The sequence below is a fragment of the Sciurus carolinensis genome, chromosome 14, assembly GCF_902686445.1.
Source record: "Sciurus carolinensis chromosome 14, mSciCar1.2, whole genome shotgun sequence".
In the NCBI taxonomy this organism is placed as follows: domain Eukaryota; kingdom Metazoa; phylum Chordata; class Mammalia; order Rodentia; family Sciuridae; genus Sciurus; species Sciurus carolinensis.
The window spans coordinates 77,490,410-77,512,234 of NC_062226.1; the positions used below are offsets into that span (position 1 = coordinate 77,490,410).

Here is a 21,825-nt window from a genome sequence, read left to right on the forward strand (position 1 = left end):
GTACCCCAAAGTATCTCAGTGACTCAGGCTGGTAGGGAGGAGAGCTGAATTAACAGCAAGCAATGAAGAAAACAATTATAATCAAACAGTAGCAAACATCTCATTCTATTAGGAAAAAAAATCAATCACAATGTTCTTTGTTTAAAAAAATGGAGATGTGCAGGGCCTCTTGCCAAAAGCAATTGCAGCACATTAATATTAAACACGATCTACTGAAGTCAGAAGTTGTTTGGGGAAAACATCCAGCACAGTAAAGGCATATTCTGCATGATAAATTCTTAGCAAAAAAAGAAGGGACTAAAGCCTCTTTTCTGTTTCACCTGGGATTGATGTTTCTTTTCATACCAAAACAAAACAAAAAAAAAAAAAATTAAAGAATTAGTAACAGAGAAAGGGAGAAAGGAGAAAAGAGAAAAATGTAGAAAAATGAAATACAATTTAGCTCACATATTTTGCCTGGGAATGTATAAGAAGAAGTGTATTATTCAAATGCTTCCTATTCTTACAAATTGAAAATGTTCAAATTTAAGAATAAGGCTTATCTTTGTATGACAGAAGAAGTAACACTCAGAGTTTGAAGAATCATTTTGGTTTTATATCTAGTAGGAACAGTCATTTCTTTTCCCTACCCCCAACATCTTCCTAAGCGAAACAGCCTTCCTTTTTCCTTAGCAAAACAAGCAACATAATTCCCCTTGGACTTCACAACCATTTTGGGAATGAGATGATTCACTCTCTGGACAAGAGAGAGATTGAAAAAAAAACAGCCCTGACTCTGTTCTTTTCCTATTTGACCTCCTTAAAAGGATCTTTTTGAAGTCTGTTAATCCAGGCTACTAAAATAGCAAGCAAATATTCTTTATTAAAGGTCAAATGGAATTACCATGAGAGAGTTTAATATTATTATTATTATTAAATCCCAGGGCATAGTTTTTTCCACTTAGTCCTAAACTGAGTACAATTGCTGTTAATTGTTTCACCTTTTATCCTGTGACTGCTGTCAAGGCCTTATACAAATAAATGTGGTAAGTCATTTAATTTAGGCAAAGTGTGGTCCTGATTCAAGTGTGCCTGGTAATCAGTGGCTAAAATCTCACTGCCAGATGGTTCCCAGAAACCTACACAAATAAATACACATGCACACACACACACACACACACACACACACACACACACAAAGCCCAATGTGCTGATTCTGCAATTTAATGGATCTCAGATTTGGCAGTAGTCTTTTAGTATACCTCTCTGGGGAAATAAAAGAATACAGGTTGAGGAGTCTGGTGAGTCTATAACCATTTGTTTCTGGCACAAATCCAGGGCATAACCAGCACCAACTTTAAGCCAACCGACAGTATAGCATGACTTTTAGGTAAGTTCAAGTTGCAGCATGTTCAAAATATAATAAAAAGAACTTGGAGACACATGGGAAGTGGAAGAAGAGTAAGACAAAATGGAGATAAAAGAGGAAAAGAGGGAGAATAAAAAGAAAACAAAGAAAAAAGAAGAACCACACAAGCAAAAGCAGAGACAGAGAGGGGAAGAAAGAAACCAAAGGTTTGTCACATTTCCAAAAATCAAGGTGATTTATGATCTTATTCTGCCGTCAACACTTCCTTTTCTTACACAAATAATTAGAAAGTAATTCTACACTATACCACTCCTCAGAATTTATCTTAAAGAATTAAAGTCTTACTAGAGTAGTACATGCATACCCATGTTTATAGCAGCACAATTCACAACAGCCCAACTATAGAACCAGGCTGGGTGTCCACAAATAGATGAATGGATAAAGAAAACGTGGGATATATATTCAGCCATAAAAAGATGAATGAAATGATGTCATTTGCAGGAAAATGAATGAAACTTGAGACCATTTGTTAAACAGAGTAACCCAAACTGAGAAAGTCTAGGGTTGTATGTTTTCTCTCATATGTGGATGCTAGAGAGAAAAAGAAAGGTACCAAGGATGGGGAGAAATCTCATGATAATTGAAGGGAGATCTGTAGAATAGAGGAAATGACCCAGGAGAGTGAGGAGAAGAGGGAAAGGGGGAATACTGGGGAATGATACTAGCCAAATTATATGGTTACATCATGTGCACATACAAATATGTAACAATGAATCCTACATTATGTAAAACTGTAATGCACCAATTAAATTGTGAAAGAAAAAGAATAAATAAAGTAGTGTTGCATAAATACATACCTTTTCAGATGAAAGTGAGTGCTAATGATTTGCATCCTGAAATATCCAAGTTTTGAAGTATGGTCTATTAAAAGACAACAAGACCTAGCTATCATAAAATGTTTTAGTTTAAGAAAATGCATCTTCTTTGCCAATGGAAACCATGAAAAAATGCTAAGAGAGGGAAAAGAGGATTCCAGAAATCCATAAGAAAAAGTGAAGAAATCTTGCAGAACTAAAGATCAAGGACCTAAGAAAGAAGTTTGCCCCAAAGATGCTTTGACAGGCAAGGAGGAAACTTATCTATGAAAAAGCTAGGCAGCATCACAGGAGTATAGTCAGATGTACAGAACTAAGAACTGAATGGCTAGGAATTGTGAGAAAAGCTGGCAACATCTGTGTACCTGCAGAATCTAAACTCGTGTGAGGATCAGAGGTATCAATGGTGTGAGGGCAAGGTCGAAAAGACGTGGCAGCTTCTTCCCCTTCTCCACATAGTCAAAACCACCTTTGTTAAGTTCAACAGGCTTCAATTAGCTTGCTCAGAACTGCTGATATGGCATGGGGACACCTAAATGTGAGGCCATCAAACACACCAATCGACAAGTATGGTCATGGCAAAAGTGATGAGAAGCAAATTGCCTGGGCAGATAGTTCTTTGCTGAATCTCATGGCAAATAGGGCATCATCTGCATGCAGGACCTGATTCATGAGATTGATGCTGTTGAAAACACTTCAAAGAAGTAAATGACTTCCTGCAACCCTTCAAATTATCTTCTTCACAAAGTGGAATGAATGAAAAAAAAAAGACCACCTATTTTGTAAAAGACTGGGGATGCTAGCAACAGGAAAGACCAGATCAACAAGCTAATAAAAAGAATGAAGGATGGTATCTACTATGGTGTTTTTGTGATCCAATCGGTTAATAAATAGATATCAAAGGATATTTTTTAAAAAGAAAGAAAATGCAAATCATTTCAATTTTGTTAAAACCTCCACAAAGCCACACTGAGTCACCTGTTGACATTTATCCAAAACTATCCTACAGGTCCCAAAGGGTACAGTGACAGGAGATTATCAGAGAAACACAAGCCAATTATTTCTGTGCTGGTGACCCAATATCTTCTTTAAATTGGTATAAAAATAATCCTTTAACAATAACCAGAGTAATCAGGTCATACCTCAATATTTGGGGGGGAGTTGTGTTTTTCATTGGTTTTGTTTATTTAGTTATACATAATATTAGGTTTCATTTTGACATAATTATAAAAGCATAAAATATAATTTGTTCCCAGTATTATAATTAAGTCCCCAGTATTTCCCCTTTCCCACTCTTCCTCTCTCCCCCTGTTCCCTTTACTCTATTGATTTTTCTACTTTTTATTTATAGGTTGTTGTTTTTTTTTAATAGTTAGTGTCTTATGAGTATACATGATAGTGAGATTCACTATATCTACCTCAATATTTGAATAAAATAGTACACCACAGTGCAAACACTTGGACTGAGAGCAACAGCTATATGATTAAAAAGATTCAAATATAATTCAATTTAAATATGTATTTCTTGCATTTAGAAAAAATCATCCACGTGTATTAAAAAGAAATTTAGAGCAGAAAATAAAGGTTATTAGATGAGAGGTGAAGCTGATTAAAGAATCTCCAGATGCTCACTGTGGAGCAGGAAGGTTCTGAAACACTGTGCCCCATCCCTGTGAAAACCCTGACCGCATGTGAGAAAGGACTGGAGTTAGGGGTACGGATGCTATTGTTAGGTGTCTTCTCAAGCAATGTTTAATTTTGGAGAATCTCATGGCAAGCAATGAGATTTGTATGTTTTTTTAAAAATGTTTCAAGTCTGAATTGAAAAAAATTACATTTTCCAAGGATTGCATTATTGGGGAATTTAAGATTAGAGAAAAAGAGTTCTCATTTGATATTATTTTTCTCAGTTTCACTGTGTGAAATAAAGAATATATTTCCCATAAATGGAAACTTTTTGCCCATTGTCTTGAGAAATGCATATTTTAGTGGTAACTGTGGTCTTTCAGTGATATAGTTCAAAATTCCTTCATATTTTAAAAATTATGCAAGTAATAAAAACTACCTTGCTTTAGTTGTGGTTTTCTGTACATCATAAACATAATATGGTACTGATCAAGGAAGGTTTTATAAATGTAGGTGTTTTATTGATTCCTTTAATGGTTAATTCTTTTTTGTTGTTGTTCTCTTTTCTGTGTATTGTATGTATTTTTAAATTTGCCATGGATTATATTTCTCAAATTGGGTGATATGAACAGGATCAGTGTTTTGGTCATTCAGTCTAGATTTTACATTATTATTATTGAACTTTGTCTTGAATATTTTGATTTTGCTATTTATTCTTTTATTTGTTGTTTGTTTTTATGTGAAGGTGGTATTCCTCATTTTTATTTGACATAGGAAAGCTTTGGTATTTTATACTTTGGAAGTGCAAAGCTTAATTTGATACAAAATAAAGTTTGCTTTCTACTCAGGAAAAAAAGAAAAAGAAGACTTATGCAAGGGAAAATCTTTAGACTAAGTTGTGTCTTTTTAAAATGAGGAACTGGTAAATGATTTGTTTCAGTAACAAAACGAATATTAATATTAATCACATTTCCATGTTTTCATTCACTCCTAAAAGTTAATTTGCAAAGTTTCAAACTGAATACTGTTTCAACACCTCCAAAGTTGTTAATATATCTTGATTTCATTCCTTCCTCCACTCCTTTTCTTTTTCTTGATCCTGACTTATTTTCCCTGTAATATAATTATATTGCATGCAATTTTGTAAGTCATCTCAAATATTTTATTTAAGAAGAAAGGGGATAAATTAGACAAATGATGGTAGATAACTGACCTATGCAAGTAGATCCTACACTTAGTGTACACATGACAATCTAAGGACAGTGAGTGTGTGTACACCATATGATTCTTCATGTAAGATACAAAATAGGGAAAACTCACATGTAATATTAGGAGTACACACATGCGTGGTAAAAATATTTTAAAAGGCAAAGAACTGTGCACCATAAGTATCAGAATACTCATAATCTTTAGTTGGGGAGGGAATTGGTAATGATGGAAAGATGCATAAAAAATGGTCTTCCTGTTCTATTTCTTCTCTTTTTTTTTCCTTTATTTTTATTGGTTCTTTTTCACTGTGGTATATTCATATATGTACATAGCAAAGGTAGGTCAGATTCTTTCTACTGACTTTCCCTATTCCATCCCTCCTCCCTTCCTTCCATTTCCCTTATTTTCTCCTCTGATATTATTTCTATTCTTTTTTTTTTAATTTTGGTGGCTATAAAAAAGGGCTTTGTGGTGATTTACTAAGCTATATATTTATGCTTTTATAGACATATCTGATATTCTTTCTGTATATACATTATAGTCTACATGAATTACACGAAAGGATTTAAGTTATACATAAAATTTTAATTTATATAAGAACAAGCAAAAGATGAAAAAAAAAAACAAATCCTTGCAAAACACTAAAACAAATTCTACTAGTAGTTCTAAAAACAAAACAAAACAAGACTAAAAGAACTGTTTATTACTGGAAAGAACAATGTCTGAATTCTAAACATTGAATATTAAGAACATTAGAAGGATGGCTAAAATAGAATGGAAACTGAAGTGTCATAGCTCTGATGGAGTCAATGCAGTCATGAAAACAGACAAGGTATAAACAATCCTGTAAAAATTCATTTTTAAGAGAGTTTTTATTTTATTTTTATTTATTTATTTTTTGGGGGGGTGCTGGGGATCAAACCCAGGGCCTTGTGCTTACGAGGCAAGCACTTTACCGACTAAGCTATCTCCCCAGCCCCTTTAAGAGAGTTTTCATCAATGACCTACTATGTGCCAGGCATGATTCTAGGTGTGGAGACACAACAGTGAAGCAGTGCACACAGCACACAGGTGCCTTCTGATGAAGCCTACATCCCGGAGTGATAGAACAGAAGAGCCCAGGAATAGAAAGAAAGACATAAGACAGATGGAAACAAGCAATCCCTGAGGAGGGACTAGCTTATGTAAATACTCAGGGTAGGAAGAGTTTGGAATATTTAAAAAACCAGAAGGCCCTTTTTCCCAGAATCTAGAAGGGGTGGGAAGATATTCATCAGATGGTGTCAGAGGGGGCAGAGGGAAGATGATGCCTTGGCTTATAGGAGTGGAGTGCTTATATTTTGAATGCAAAGAATTTTACACAGTAAATTGATGACCTGATTTATATTTTTAAAAAGTCGTTCAGACTACTTCATAGATGATGGATATTATGGAGGAAATAGGACAATAAGTTGCTATTATAGTAGTCAAAGAGAGAGAGGATGGCAGTTTAGATTGGGTCACTAGCAGTGATTATGGAAAACATGGATGGATTCCAGTTATATTCTAGATGTAGAGTCAGCAAGACTTGCTAGTGGATCAATACGGAGGGGAAGGAAATGGAAAGAATCAAGTATAACTCCTAGTTTATGACTTGAGTAATTGCGAGGTTGGTAAGGTTTTTTATGAAATGGGAAAAATGGAATAAAAGCAGGTTTAGGGGTTCAGAGAATCAAAGGGATTCATACTAAGGTGATATGAATTAGACATGCATGTGAAGATGTCACATGGGCATTGGACATGAGTCTGGAATTCTAAAGAGAGGCCACAGTCAGAGAAATGGGAAGATCATGGTTGGAAATAGTTGTATATTCTTTAAAAATCTTGGATGTAAATGAGATCTGTGTAGATTTTTTTTAATGCCCAGGTCAAAGTTATAGGGCACTCCAATACTTAGAAGTTGAGCCAAAGAGGAACTAAAAAGCAAGACTGAGAAAGAGCAGGTCCAATCTTTTGCACATTAAGGAACACACTGAAAATTAGGTCTTCTTTAAGACCTAGAGGAATACATAAATTCTAGAAATGTGTATCAAATTAATGACTGTCTGAAATACCCCAAAATACAAAGTGACATCATAACTGCTTATAAAGAGAACACTTTAGAAAGAGAACTAGTCATGTTGTAAAAATAAAGAATGTTGAAATTATTTATAAAAACATAGAAAACAAGTCCTTTTAGATTTGGTAGTGTTAATACTTGACTAGGAAAGTATAACATCTAAGTTTGAATTCAGGGAATCCTGCAAAATTTGCAGAATTCGTATATTTACTAAAGATTCAAGAACTTTTAAAAATTGGCCCATTGCCTCCAAATATCTTTACCTCTGAACATTTGAGTGACGTTAAAGTCAGACTTCTGGGATCACCATCCTTCTTGCCAAAACTGCTCAGAGACGTTCCTTGTCCTCCTCACCTACACAGAAGCATGTACATGTGCACGTACACTTTGGCAAAAGGTCTCCAGGGCTCCATTTCCACTGTAATAGTCTCCTTTGTGTTCTACCTCCCAAGCTCTCTCTCAGGACGGCATCCGTACTGGGAGCCCTCACAGAGAGAGAATCTTATCCTCTCACATTCTAATTTCCAAGCAATAAGGAAGTCTACTTTCCTCCGGCTTCCCAATGGCACTTTAAGCCTAACCTTATGAGAGATCTCCAATGTCAAGAAAAAAACAAGACTTTTTACCATAGCTCTGTCTTGGTAGCTCTGAAAACTGAAATAAAGATAAACAAAACAGTCTACCTCCCTTCTAATTCCCTAAATCTGAGCAATATCATCATCATCATTCACAAAGTTGTGTCTCTGTACCACTATATTCATTTATATTATCTTACTATTTGTAAGATATCATAATAATGAACAATTCATGAACCACGTATTTCCTAGTAAATAGCATGCATTTTTAATAATAAACTAAAATTCTTAGTTTGCATGATAAACAAAATATTCTCCAGTGCTTGCCTGCACCACACATTGGCACAAAAGATTTATCCTTATTCCCAATTACCTTTATTTCCCTTCTGCTCTATCACAAAAAGAAATGGGGTAGTTGAAGGCACCATCTCCCATAGAACATTTATACAGACACCCACTACCATGAAAATATTTAAGTCAGACTTACTGCTGTCATCTGATTTAAAATCTTTGCAGGAACTATATAACTGTTGGACCTTTTCCCCTACAAACTAATAGACAGAGGGAGTGAAGGAGAATCCTTAAGAGAGCCAAGTCAACACGTTCTTGACCTTCCTCCTTTTAAAATTCTTTTAGTCTGTTCCTCAGTTTTCCACTTTCCTGAATTAAACACCTTTAAGAAAAATCTGTGTCCAAAATGAATTATTGAAAGAAAATAAAAGCCTTTTAAAACCAAAATGTTGTCTGCATGAGAAAATAACTGAACTTTTTGGTATCAAAGTCCACTGACAATTTCCAGACTTGAAAACTACTCTCCAGAAGCAGCAAGCTCCATTGAGGGAGATAAAAGAGATCAGTAGAATACAGTGTCCTTCAGTATCTCTGGGGCATTGCTTACAGGACTCCTAAGGATACCAAAATCTGCGGATGTTCAAATTCCATACATACATGAGTGCAGCATTTGCATATAACCAAATAATCCTCCCACATACTTCAAATCATCTCTAGATTACTAATAATACCTAGTAAATGGAAGTGTTTTATAAATAGCATTTATAATGTATTGTTCATGACGAGGAAAAAAATCTGTACATGTTCAGTACAAATGCAATTTTTAAAAATATTTTCAAACGAAATGATGTATCCCATTTGTGTACAATGAATCAAAATGCAGTCTGTAAAAAAAATGAATAAATAAAATATTTTCAATCTGAGGTTGGTTAAATCCAAGAATGTGGAACCCACGGATACGAGGGCCAACTATAATTGGTAACAGGGCACTATGACCTCAGTGCCTACAACAGGCTGAAGCGAGTGTGTTACAAGATGGGGTGAATGACCCGACATGATATCATCAAAATAAAAAGTTCATATTTTTGCCATCCATACAATATTATACAAACCAAGCATGTACAAGTGTCAGGAGAGATTTCAAGGCAGTAACGTGAAATTACAGTCCACATTCACACTGTTGCAGGGCAAGAATCACCTCTGGAAGATATTAAAATGGCCAGAGGAACCATTTCAGCTCTCCAACAGAGGTGCAGCAGTGCCATTTAATATTCTTGTCTACAGAAACAGTGCAGCCCCTTCATGCTTATTTTTAAATGCACATTTTTAATATCCAATATAATGTTACTCTTTAACAAACTCTTTACTCCCTGCCTCTCTGATGAAGCTTCCTGTGGTCTTTAAAGGGATTGTTAACCCAAGAATGGATCACAGTCTTTCTGCATGAGCAGATTGAGAGACACCCCATTAAGCCTTCCAGTGTTTACTAGAAAGACTATCTCTCACCTCTGAGGAGATGAGCCAGTTGCTCAGTGATGAGCTCGGGAGCCTCCTGGAGAAGCTCTTTTAACACAAGGGACGAGGAAGACTCCCGGATCTCAAACTCGGCATCATTCTGCTCAACAGCGTTAATGACCTTGACAACTGCTGATTCCAAAGTTTTATCCTCACTGCAGAGCAAATGGAGGAGAGGGAGAGAAAGAGACAGGGCATGGTTTCTTACTTTTTGGAATTATTTAATCTCTGCCTCCTTACAAATAATGACTTCCCCTCAACAGCCAACACTATGAGTAAACTCAGAAGACTCTGAAGAGTAGAATCTTATTCCAAGTCTTTTCACATTTCATGTCAACTAAGTATCTCCCCAAGATTACCAGAATATCTTGACACCTTAGCAACTCTATATCATGTTTCATTGTTGGAAAATAATAATAATAACTAACTAATAATAATACTGAGCTTCCAGTACAGGTCAGACTCTATATAAACAATTGAGGTATGTTATATTTTCTGCTATAAAAAGATCCTATGAAATGGGTGCTGGTAAAATCCCTATTTTACACAAGAGAAAACTAAGGCACAAAGAGGTTAAAAAATGTGTTCAAGGTTATACAATTAGTGAACAGACTAGCTAGTATTTAAGCTGTCAATCCAGCTCTAAAACTTGCACATCTAGTAATTATGGTTTAGAAAAAAAAATGTCTGGGCTTATTTAATTCCACAAATTTTTATATGATTTTATTAAATGTAGGAAGAAAACTATGGATGAAACCAACTGTATTCTGTCAGGAAAAAAAATGGGTGACAATGAAGTAAATGAGGATCTCAATTTATTATTGAAAAGCATACTATTTCATAAACAATTCCAAAACCAGAGTTCACAACATCAATCTCAAAAACAGCCTACATTTTTCCATTTTGAAAAAGTTAACACATAAATTTAGCCAAGTATATGATTATCCTGAATGTCAAGCTCTGGTTTGTGTGTAGTGTAAGTATCCCCCAAAGGCCGACATGTGAAAGCTTGGTCCCCAGGGGAGAGGTTTTAGGAGATTTGAGAAGCTTTAAAAGGTGGAACCTAGTGGGAGTTCCTTGGGTCACTGGGGCCCTGCCTTTAAAGAGGAGAGTGGGAACAGTCTCTTTGTTCCTGGTTTGAAATGTGACCATTTGACTTCTACACATGCCCCCACCATGACATGCCACCATCATCAGAGACCCAAACTGATGGGGTCAACTGATCTAATGCTTGAACCTCAGAACCATGAGCCAAAATAATCTCTTTACTTCATAAGTAACCTGTGTTAGGTATCTCATTATAGTGATAGAAAGCTGACTAATATAAACAAGAACTAAACTTTTAGTCCCTTGTCAACAATTGATTGACACATATTACTTAAAAGAATTTCATTTGTTTCAAACAGCATAGGAATAAAAACAGTCCCACATGGGAAGATTGTTTTTCCAAACTCTTTATAACTGAATGCAATAGGACTAATATTAGCATATATTAATATCTATACATTCACTTCCCAAAATAGTTCAATTTAATAATTATTAAATAAATAAGTTTTTTTCATGTACACTGAGGTCAGTGTCCCCTGGTGCAAGTTAAGAATAATTAGTAAAGTGGCAAACTACACAAAAGATGAGCATCTCAAATGATGGACATGTTTAGTGACACTTCATTCAGTAGTAGCAGAAAGTCTATCAAATGGGTATCTTTATATGATCCTTGAAGACAAAGAATTTGTCTTATTCCTCTTTATGTATCTCTAGATTCCTGTACCAGTTAGCAGTTCTTAAGTACTTTTTAAAGGAGGCAGAAGATTCAAGTTCTAACATGAATTCTACTAACTGCATGTGGTACCTTGGACAAGTCATTGTGACACTGGGTTGCAGATTTCCTCTCTGTAATATAAGTTCGAACTATGTGAACTTGCAAAAATTCATCTTCCACTTAGAGGATAAAGTTCTATGAACGAACAACTGATAATCAAATGATTTTCATGGCCCATCTCTACATATTTTTCCATTTCACTACTGAGATTTTTTTTCTTAAGAACCTTTCAGTTTTATCTAGTGTTTCATTTCAATTTTCATTTCCTATTTTTAACATTAGTACATAAGTCTAATGTGTTGCTATAAGAAAGTGTTTGAAATGGTTTAAAATTATGATTTTGATCAGTTTGCTGGCTTTCTACTTAAAGATGTCATATTTGAAATGCAAAAGTAAAAGCAGAGTTGACATAACCCAAATGTTGTCATAAAAGAAGCAAAAATATTCCCTTTTCTCTGAATGACCTCTGCTTTCTTCTTAACTGTTGGCAATTTTTTGTTCCAATTATATAAAATTTAAAAATGCTTGACTAGAAATAGAAATCCAGAGGACAACAACAAAAATAAAAATAGTAGCTATTAAAAATAATTTAAAAACAAGACAAGAAGCAGTTTCTTTTTTGTTTTGTTTTGTTTCCCTTTTTTCCATTTTGTGTTTTAAATTTTTCTACAGGGGCTGGAAGTGTAGCTCAGTGGAAGAGTGCTTGCTTAGTAGACACAAAGCCCTTCTGATTTCAATCCCGAGCCCCACTCAAAAGAAAAAAGAAATCTACAATGAACTTACATTAATTATATAATAAGGAAAGAAATAAATCAATATTTTCTTTAATGCTGAAAATTTCTATTAAGCAAGGTGCAGTGGAGCATGCCTGTAATCCCAGTGGCTCAGGAGGCTGAGACAGGAGGATTGCAAGTTCAAAGCTAGCCTCAGCAATTTAGCAAGGCCTTTTCTCTAAATAAAATATAAAAAAGAAAAAAAGGGCTGGGGATGTGGCTCAGTGGTAAAAGCACCCCTGGGTTCAATCCCTGGTACTAAAAAGAGAAAGAAAGAGAGAGAGAGAGAGAGAGAGAGAGAGAGAGAGAGAGAGAGAGAGAGAGAGAGAGAGAGAAAGGAAGGAAGAAAATCTTTGTTTGTAAAATATCTTTGTTGACATTTTACTAATGATGCCATCCAATAATGTCCCAACCCTTTCTTCTTGTGATGATAGTTTATATATCTTTTTGCCTTGTGAAATATTTGCTATTTCCGGAAGATATTTCAGAGAAATCTGGTGACTTCCTACTTGAGATACTAGATATTCCTGAGTTATTTGATTTGCTCCTTTTCAATGTAAATAATTAAAATTAAAGTTCCATGTACGAAGACACCAAATTTTTTCAAAGCCTCTGAAGTCCTCTGGCCATTCTGGCCTCCAATTGTGTTCCCTACTGTTCTGCTGACGCTTGTCTTCTGTCTGATCACCTTTCTCCCCAGGGTTTGTCTGCTGAACACCTGCTTCAGGGTCCAGATGAAAGACCACCCCCGAGGCAATCTCCTCCCTCCAGAATGAATGATTTCTTCACCCTCCCCATTGTTGTTTGGGAAAAGGTTGAAAATAAATTCAGGAGATAGAGTTCTCATCTTCATTCTGCCCAGCATGTAGAGGTGAACTGCTTTGTTTGCTGCCACAGTATCTGAAATGGATTGACAATCATGTAGGATTTATCAATATATTTCATTGGCGCCTTTCATGGTCTTTTTTTTTTTTTTCTCAAGTCTTCACCATTTTTTACACCTTTATGTAACAGAAGGGTCACCCTGCATTTGGGAAGTAGGTCCAATTGATGTATTAGCTGCATTTCATAGATAAGCAGGATTCATCTGGTTCTAGTCTGTCCTGGAAGTCTCAGCTTTTAAGACATCTGCCCAAAACACAATCCTGAGCAAGGTGACAATCGACCAGAAAAACCTTCCTTAAGAAATCTAACCTCCAGAGCTTCACAGTCAGCCTTACCTTGCCAGGACGTTGCTGCCAACGAGTGTTATAGACAACTTCCCTTCATCATTTAGCTGATGCAGGTTAATTTCATCTCGGAATATGTGGAATGATTCAGAGATATTCAGCTCTTCTAAAATAAACCTTGTCTCAGTGAAGTAAGTGAATTCAGTTCTTGGGATATTCAGCACTGGTAAACAGAGAACCCCAGGTGGGCTGACCTATCAAGAGAAGAGTGGACTAAATCACCGAAAACAGCAGGAGGGAAGACACAAGGACATTTTCTCCAGCTTGAGGGTAACTGGTAAAGGCATATAAGTCTTTCAGCAGCACCAAATCATTTGACATTCAGAACCAAATTTCCTGAACACAGTTAGTAGAGCATTATCCACTTAGGGGTCAGGAGCCCCTAATGTTTTCTAACCTCCTTACGGTAATTGAAACTTCTCACAACCTACTTGAAATAGTTTATGTCTCACTTCAACCCCTCCATGATTAAACACACACAAACTGAGAGAGAGAAACATACACAGAGAGAGAGAGAGAGAGAGAGAAAGGCGCCTTGGTTTCAGTCCCAGCACTGAAAAAAAAAGAAGGAAGGAAGGAAGGAAGGAAGGAAGGAAGGAAGGAAAGAAAGAAAGAAAGAAAGAAAGAAAGAAAGAAAGAAAGAAAGAAAGAAAGAAAGAAAGAAAGAAAGAAAGAAAGAAAAGAAAAGAAACACTATATAAGTCACTGAAAACTTATTTAGGAGCCAGATTTAGCCCACACACTAACAGATTGTGATCTTTACTGATTTCTTTTATTATAAAGAACCTCTTATGTTCTCAACCCTCATAAAAAAATTTTATGTCAATCAGGGAAAATGGGAGATGGGTAGGAGGGAGATTCCCAATAATAAACTTAGTTTTCTATAGGACTGTTTTAAAAAAGGTTCCTTATACTATGATCATACAGCAATAAACCTTATCATTATACTTAAGAACATGTGGGGTTTGGTAACATCAGATTTCTGCAATGTCTTTAGTCTCTCATCTCACCTGCTCTGTCACAGCATAGTGCTTGTCACCTGTCTCTCCTTTCTAGCATTACAAAGGCAGAACTTTTGGACTGTTTTGTTCCACTATGTTTTCCAGAGCAAAAAACAGTCTAGCACTAGTAAACATCTAAGAAATATTCATTGAATGAACTAAAGGAGCCAATCACTGCTATAGTATAGTACCCAAAGCACAAACCTATCCCAACAAAGTAGGGTTTTCTCACCTGCAATACTATACTGAATCACAATCATTATTGTTGCATAATAATCATTAGCAATACATGGATGGTACGTTAGTTTTCCTAATTTGTTGATAGTTATCTCTAACTCCTAATAATAAAGTAGAGAAAGGAATCAATATAGGAGTCAAGAGCATGCAGCCTGAGCCTATCCTGGAAGCAACTAGTCTGAAGTTGGAGTCAGAAGAACTAGGCTCCTGTCCTAGCCTCTGCTGTATGAACTGGAGACAGCTTTGTCCAATCTGAGCCTGTTTTCCCTATCTGTGGAATGGGGCTCACCTACCAGAGTGAGAAAGATATAAATGGGGTGATACACAGGCAGCTACAAAGCCCTATACTTATGCCAAATGTTCAGGCTCTGAGAGGGAGAAATCAGGATCTCAGGAAAATTTTAATGGCGGTACAGACCACTAGTAGGGCCAGGGCCCAGTAAACTAAGACAAAGGCACAGAAACACAATAGAATTCCCAGTATCTGACTCTTCAGTGATTCCACATTTGTTTCTATGGGGGCAAAGCTTCAAAGAAGAGGATAGTCATATGTCTTTCTATATATCCTTTTTCTATCTATTTTATCTCTCCCCATTATTTTTCCCACCTCTTTTGTTGGATATCATTATATTCATTCAAGACATTGTAACTATTGTTGGTAGGTGTTATTAGTACATCATTTTCTTAAAAATCCATGTCATTAGCAATCTAAACATCAATCCAGTTTAGTCAACTGTATGTTCTAATTGGACAAGCAATAATTTTTTGCTCTAGAAGTCAAAAAACCCAGTTAATAAAGTTAGTGTTTAATATGCATATCCTTACACAGGCACAATTATCTTCTCATACCAATTAATCTTTGCTGTAAAGTTCAACAAATTTTAAGATAAATTTGATATAAAGCCCACATGTAGAGATCAGAATATTTTACCCATCATTTTCGTCAGCTGCTGCCCTGAAGCAGTTCTTGCCACCCACAGCTCATTCTGGAAGATTGGGTTTCATGTGAATTTAAATTGCTCTAGATCAGCTATGCATACTGTCAGGGGCCAAGGATCCAAACAAAATTGGAATAAAACAAACGAGACTCTGCAAAGTTAAACATCGTGTGAGATTTTTGGACATATCATCCAAATATCCAAACAGATTTTAAGGCAATTAAGAGTATCAGAGGCTGATTAATTTTATAGAAGGAAAATTTAAAAACAATTTCTTGAAAGCTCTTTTCCACTTTTTACCACTTTCATAGAGTAAAAAGATTCCCCCTTCAAGAGAGATCATCTTTACTGAGCATGATCGTGGTGTACAAAATCAGGGCTAATAGACAAAACTGAACAAGGACTGATAGAACGTAGATTTGGCATAGAATATCTCTGCCTCTGGAAATTCCAGTTAGTATTCTCTGTACTTCATGTAATGTTCGTTCAAGTTATTCCACACATACTTTTCTACTCCTTAGGATAAGACTGTCTAACAGGATGATAAAAATAAAATAAAAATTTCTTATCCTTATATTGTTAGTTCTCTGAATTCCCATAAAAGTAATACATTATTATAAACATTTTTTTTATTTTTTATTTGAAAACATAGACCTTACTGAAGTAAGGTTTTATGAAGACGGTAATAAGGAATACTTAGAACAATAGTGAACATATAGCAGGTGCTGCTTAAATGGTTGCTGATTTGTGAATTATAATACTTAACTCTCTGTAAAAATAAGCCAGAACATAGAAAATTAAGTTAATAGCTTCCTTTTTTCCTAGAAAATGCTGTTCTTTAAAGTTACATAATAATTCAAGTATGAAAGACATAATTCTTCCTCTCACCTTGTCTAGAAAGTAAGCATAGGTAAAAGCAGAAATGAGAGAATCCAGATCACACGATTTGGGGCCGATAACCACATGAACCTTCTCCAAGCGTTTACTTCGATTCTGAAACAAATTCAAATAAAATGTCACAATTTAACTTGCAACAGATCAACAGAACAAGGAAAAATTGCAACTTTTTTTAAAAAGTATGCCTTATCTACATTAATATATTATGGCAGAAAGTCATACGTTTAACATGACTTTTTACATGAGAACTTAAAATATGTACAACATGATTAACATTCCAAAAATGTTCATTCCAACCTATAAATTGTCAGGAAGAGAAAGCATGACTTTATTAAGATAATCCACAATTTCACTTCATTTGAACTGTATTTCTGAGTCATAATTTTTTAGTAAGAGATCATTATACTTTAAGGAAAAGTTGCATAGAATTCCATTATTATTTATTTATATTAGACATTCTTCTTGATATAAGAAACAACCACAGTTACTTTTTTTTTTAAATATCCCTGGCATGCAACATAATCATGCACACAGGTGGTAAGGATTTACACTTTCATGTCACAATTTGGGTGACAGGATACAGTCTCTATGCATTATATTCTGTTATTTAGCAATGGAAACTCATAACACTTTCCTCCCTCAGAAAAAGGGATATGACTAGTATCATCATTCAAAATAAACAAATTACTGTAACTGCTCTTAGGAAGCATTTAATCCCCTCTCTAGAAGTGAACACATACTGATTTTTTTCCTGGTAATCTCAATAGTTACTTAAAACTCCTTTATAGGAGGCTGCATTCTTTTGAAGTATCCAAAGAACCAACTGATTCTAGAAAATTCCATAGCAAACAGTCCAATATGGACAATCATACCATAATTTAATACCTTTATAGTATATCAGGGACAACACGTGCATATACTTCCCTCACTTTTCACCATTTGTTTTAACCTCTCTGTTTAGGAAGGACTAGAAAACCAAACTAGTTATAATAATATTTCCGAAAGTTCATATAAAAAGTTAGATTGGTCATGATCATTTTAATAGAAAAGACTTAATCCTTTATGTGCAGAACAAAGATAAAGCCTTATTTAATAAGCTACTAGGTATTTTACAAATGAATCTAGAAATTCGTTAGTATATAGATGCAACTGCTGGTATCAGAGTCACAAACAAGTTAATAAACAATGAGGTTTTGGCCTAAGGAACAAAAGGTAAATTTGGAAGGAGGCTGGGTTAGCGCAAATCACCGGCTAAGATGCAGGATGGACCCTGCAGATGAGTCATCCAATATGTCATAGTTATAAATTTAAATGAGTGCTTTTTTAAAATATTGAGATTTTTTTTCTTAGGAAAAAACACCATAATTTATAATATGGGATACACTCTCTGAAGATAATTATAACCACCTCTCATCACCACCAAATCTAGCTCCCGTTCCTTCGTCACCCAGCTTCCTTCTCTAACCTCTTAAGTGTATAGCCGACTCACTTGGCTGAGTATCCTGTGAGGGCTCTAGTCTAGGCCCAGTTCTCAAAGTCAAGACAGTCACATATTCTAGGAGCACCTAACAAAATTCAGGTAAATGGAATTATACTCTATTACGACACATACAAATGCTTTAGAAATCATATTACTGTAAATGCCATTCTTCCGAGAAGCTCAGAGATCTAAGTAGACATTACCTCATTTGTCCTCCCAAATCTTATGAGACAGAGAGTAAGAAGATGACCAACACTTTTCATAGGTCAGAGTAGTCTGTGTTGGTGCCAGGGTTATTTCCAGAATCCGTAGCCTGGAGCAGGGAGCCTGGTTTCCTCTGTTCTGCACTAACCACTCTGTAAAGCCACAATGACTTCAGTGTATTTACAATGAGTAAGTGTGGGAATTGAATGATAACAGAGAGTGCTAAATATGCATGCTAAACACAGCAAGGCTTCAGACATTTACAGTATCAAACTTACTGACCTATTTGTGTTCTTATCTAGGCTTGATCATTCCCTCACATGCCTGTGTTCAGCCCTAAACTGACACAAGAAGTCATGGGGCAGGGGAGGTGCATTTGTGCACCAATCCATTTCCAAGCCTAAACCCACTTATTACTTAGGATTAAAAAAGAGCTAAATAAGGTTTGTGGGCCCAAATCGAACCCAATCCTCACAACTCAGGAACCATCTATGAATATTATGATCTATTCCTCCCTCTTCACTTAATGAGAAAAAAGTATATATCATCTTGTAGGTCAGAACCATAGCAGACCCCACTGCAAAACTTTGAAGATTCTCCCTGGTGCCACATGTTCATGCTCTCTCAATTTTCTTCTGATTGCCCTTCTTCCCACATATGGTTCATATCATGGCCTCTTCCAATGCCATTTGCCCACATTTGCCGACCCCAGTGGAAGCCACCTTTCCCAGGCTCCAGTGATGTCTTCTTCCACCACCTGCCTCCAACAAAATGTGCCATCAAGGCTATGGCAGGATCTATCTGCTTCTCGACTGGCAATTCCCATGGAGAAGGCAGGTCAATGAATACAATGATTAACGTATTACCCATGAAAGCAATGTGCGTTTGTTCCAAAGAGACCATTCAGAAACTGTGCCACCATCCAAACAGATGACTGGGAATTTTATTCTGGCTGAGAATGCAGGACCAGACAGAAGGAACATCACAATCACAAGGTTCTAAGTGCCTGCCCGTGAGCCTGGAAAAGTGATACCTCAAAAAACCTCTGATGCTTCTAAGTGCCCAATTCCTACCAGTAACTATGGATAGAACAAGACGGCAGTGGAAGGGAGATATCATGGTCCCTGTGCTCAGATAGACTCCTGCCTTCTTGGAAGAATAAAACTAAAACTGGTTGTATACTCTCACACTATAGGTGAGCTCAAGGCATGGGTAGGATTTGGCTCTTCATTTTGAGTGTACGGGGCCCATTCTCAAGCCTTCCACCAAAAAGGACCTTGGCAGTAAAAATAGGAAGCACAGGGATCAAGCCAATTCAAAAGCCTGAGAACTAATTTCAGGGATCTGGACCTGATGACAGAAGGTCACAATAGAGCAAAGGCCCCACATGTGAGAGCAGCAGTGAAACTGGTTCCCTGAACACAGAAGAGACTCCTGACTCTAAAGATACAATGCAACTGTCATAGCAGGTCTATGGGATTCTTCCTGGTTCACATCCCATATATCCAGAGGCTCACCAATGTTCAATCTTACTACTTGATACTTGGTACAGTTCAAATTGGGTTCTGGATTATTCACACATAGACAAATCATGCCCAAACAAAAGGGATGCACAGATAATTTTACACATTCTGTTTATTAGCATCATTCAACCAGCAGAGACCTGCCCGTGCCAAGTATTGTTCTAAGTACTAGGAATATAGCAGTGAACCAAATGGGCAAAAATCCCAGCCTTCATAGCACTTTGAATTTAGTGCAGGAGGTCTGATGAACTGGATAGCCCAATAATGATCAATGGGGGAAAAGAAAGAAATCATGAAAGGGGAGGTGGGTGCTCGGGTGAGTCTCATTGAGAAAGTAATGTCTGAGAAAAGACCTGATGTTAGGAAGTGGAACTTAATGATACCTTAGGCCAAGGGAATAACAAGGTAAAAACATGCCTAGCATTTTCAACCAATAATTACTGGCTCTTGTATACATTTTCATGCTTAGGATTTTCAACAAATAACTACTGGCTGGTATATACATTTTCTAAACATAAATCAGCAATGAATAGATCTGGGAAGCAAATACTCCTTCCTTAATATCAACAAGAGCACAATGAGAAAATTAAGGAATTTCAGGAGACTTATTGTCAATGCCTCAACCCAGTGCTGCCCAAGCCCAGCACAAAATAAAACACTAATAATGGGATGAAATAGATACTACACTGCTCTGCCATCTATATACACTTCCAAATAGATTGACAGACTCTTCCATAATCAATGTATTAAAATATATTGAACATGCCAGTATTCAAGATCATGATTTTAATATGCTTTCAGAGTGCAATCCTATGTACTGATAAAATGAGACTTCTTACTGAAGTTAAGTTCAGATAAATGCCTACATATTCAGATTTAACTGTCCATTAAAGATAGTTGCACTTGTCAGGCAAAAGCACTTTAAAACCCACCCACAGAATGCAGAACTGATTAGAAAGCAGACTTCCAGGGCCCTGCAATCACCTTAGATCAGCTTCTTCATAATTTTACACTCTCCAAAACAGTTGCTTTTGTCTATAACTTTTCACAATTAACATCCCATAATAAATGTTTTAACCAAAGAGCCCTGGCAGTATAGTTACACTATGATTTCTCAATACATCTTTCCTACTTCCCTTTTCTTAAAAATTCTATGAACTTTTTTCAAAACTAATTAATTGAAATGAATTTTGTTTCCAAAGTATTGCAGACAAACCTCACAGAAGTTGGAGAACCTCTTCCTTGCTTACCAAGGCAGAGCACATTTCTTAGTCCCTCATCTCTAATCAATAAACAAAGGAATGAGAGAAAAAGAAGCCTCCCAAATGTATATGATGACACCTCCAAAGAAAGCTAGGCTTAGGAATTTGAGCTAGTACTCCCCTAGGAACTTCCTGACTCTACATCAATGAGGGACTCCTCCCTCCAGGAGGCTGGCTGTGCGGTGGAACAGAGAAGGGTTGCAGTTCTTCCCCAGGAGAACCATGCAGCTGTGGCTGCCATGATTCTGCATCAGAAGACTCCAAGAATGCTTACAGGCTGCTTACAACCTGTTGGCCCCTGATCCACACCTGCCACAGTCCCCAGGAAAACCGGGCGGGAAGAAGCTTACACAGCCAAATGAGTAGCAAGGAACAAAGAGAGCTGTGGAGGTGCCCAGTGCAGCCTTGGATCAGCTCTGGGCACACAGATAAAGTCACACAGTTAAATAAACAAGATGCTCTCTTGATAATGGTCCTGGGATTAAGATGATTTTGATAACTCCTGATCTCCTGAATTTCCAACCTTATCACTACCTACAGAAAGTCCAGGACCCAGAGGGAAATAATTGTGTTGGTATCAAAGGATATCAACTGAAAGTTTAAAAGGCAAAGATGGAAACACTTTTCACTCTGTAGGAGGTTCCCAGAATACAGCAATTTCTACCGACAATTGAAATTCTTGTATTTTATTCTCTACTATTTTTAAATTTTTTTTCTGATAAGCAATATATGCCATTGTCATAAATCAGGTGCAATAAAAACCAATAAAGCAAGGATAATTATTGTTAACATATTATTGCTTATGCCACATTTTATAATTCATGCATATATATTAACACATACTTCATGAAAATGGGATACTTCTATTTCCACCCTTTAGAGACTTACCTTTTGCCTTGAACAATTTTAATAGCTAAATGGT

General features: G+C 36.3%; 1 protein-coding gene and 1 pseudogene across 6 annotated transcripts in view; both read right to left on the bottom strand.

Moving 5' to 3' along the window:
* Prune2 (prune homolog 2 with BCH domain) overlaps positions 1–21,825 on the bottom strand; it is a 264,764-nt gene that overhangs the window by 202,726 nt on the left and 40,213 nt on the right. For all 6 annotated transcript variants that reach the window (XM_047524259.1, XM_047524258.1, XM_047524256.1 and 3 more), the window contains exons 2-4: positions 16,426–16,530; positions 13,353–13,555; positions 9,529–9,692 (exon numbers count right to left, since the gene is read on the bottom strand). In XM_047524259.1, the coding sequence (XP_047380215.1) occupies positions 9,529–9,692; positions 13,353–13,555; positions 16,426–16,530 (472 nt within the window). The remainder of the gene's footprint in view (positions 1–9,528; positions 9,693–13,352; positions 13,556–16,425; positions 16,531–21,825) is intronic.
* On the bottom strand, positions 12,507–13,197 carry LOC124964271 (EKC/KEOPS complex subunit TPRKB-like; annotated as a pseudogene).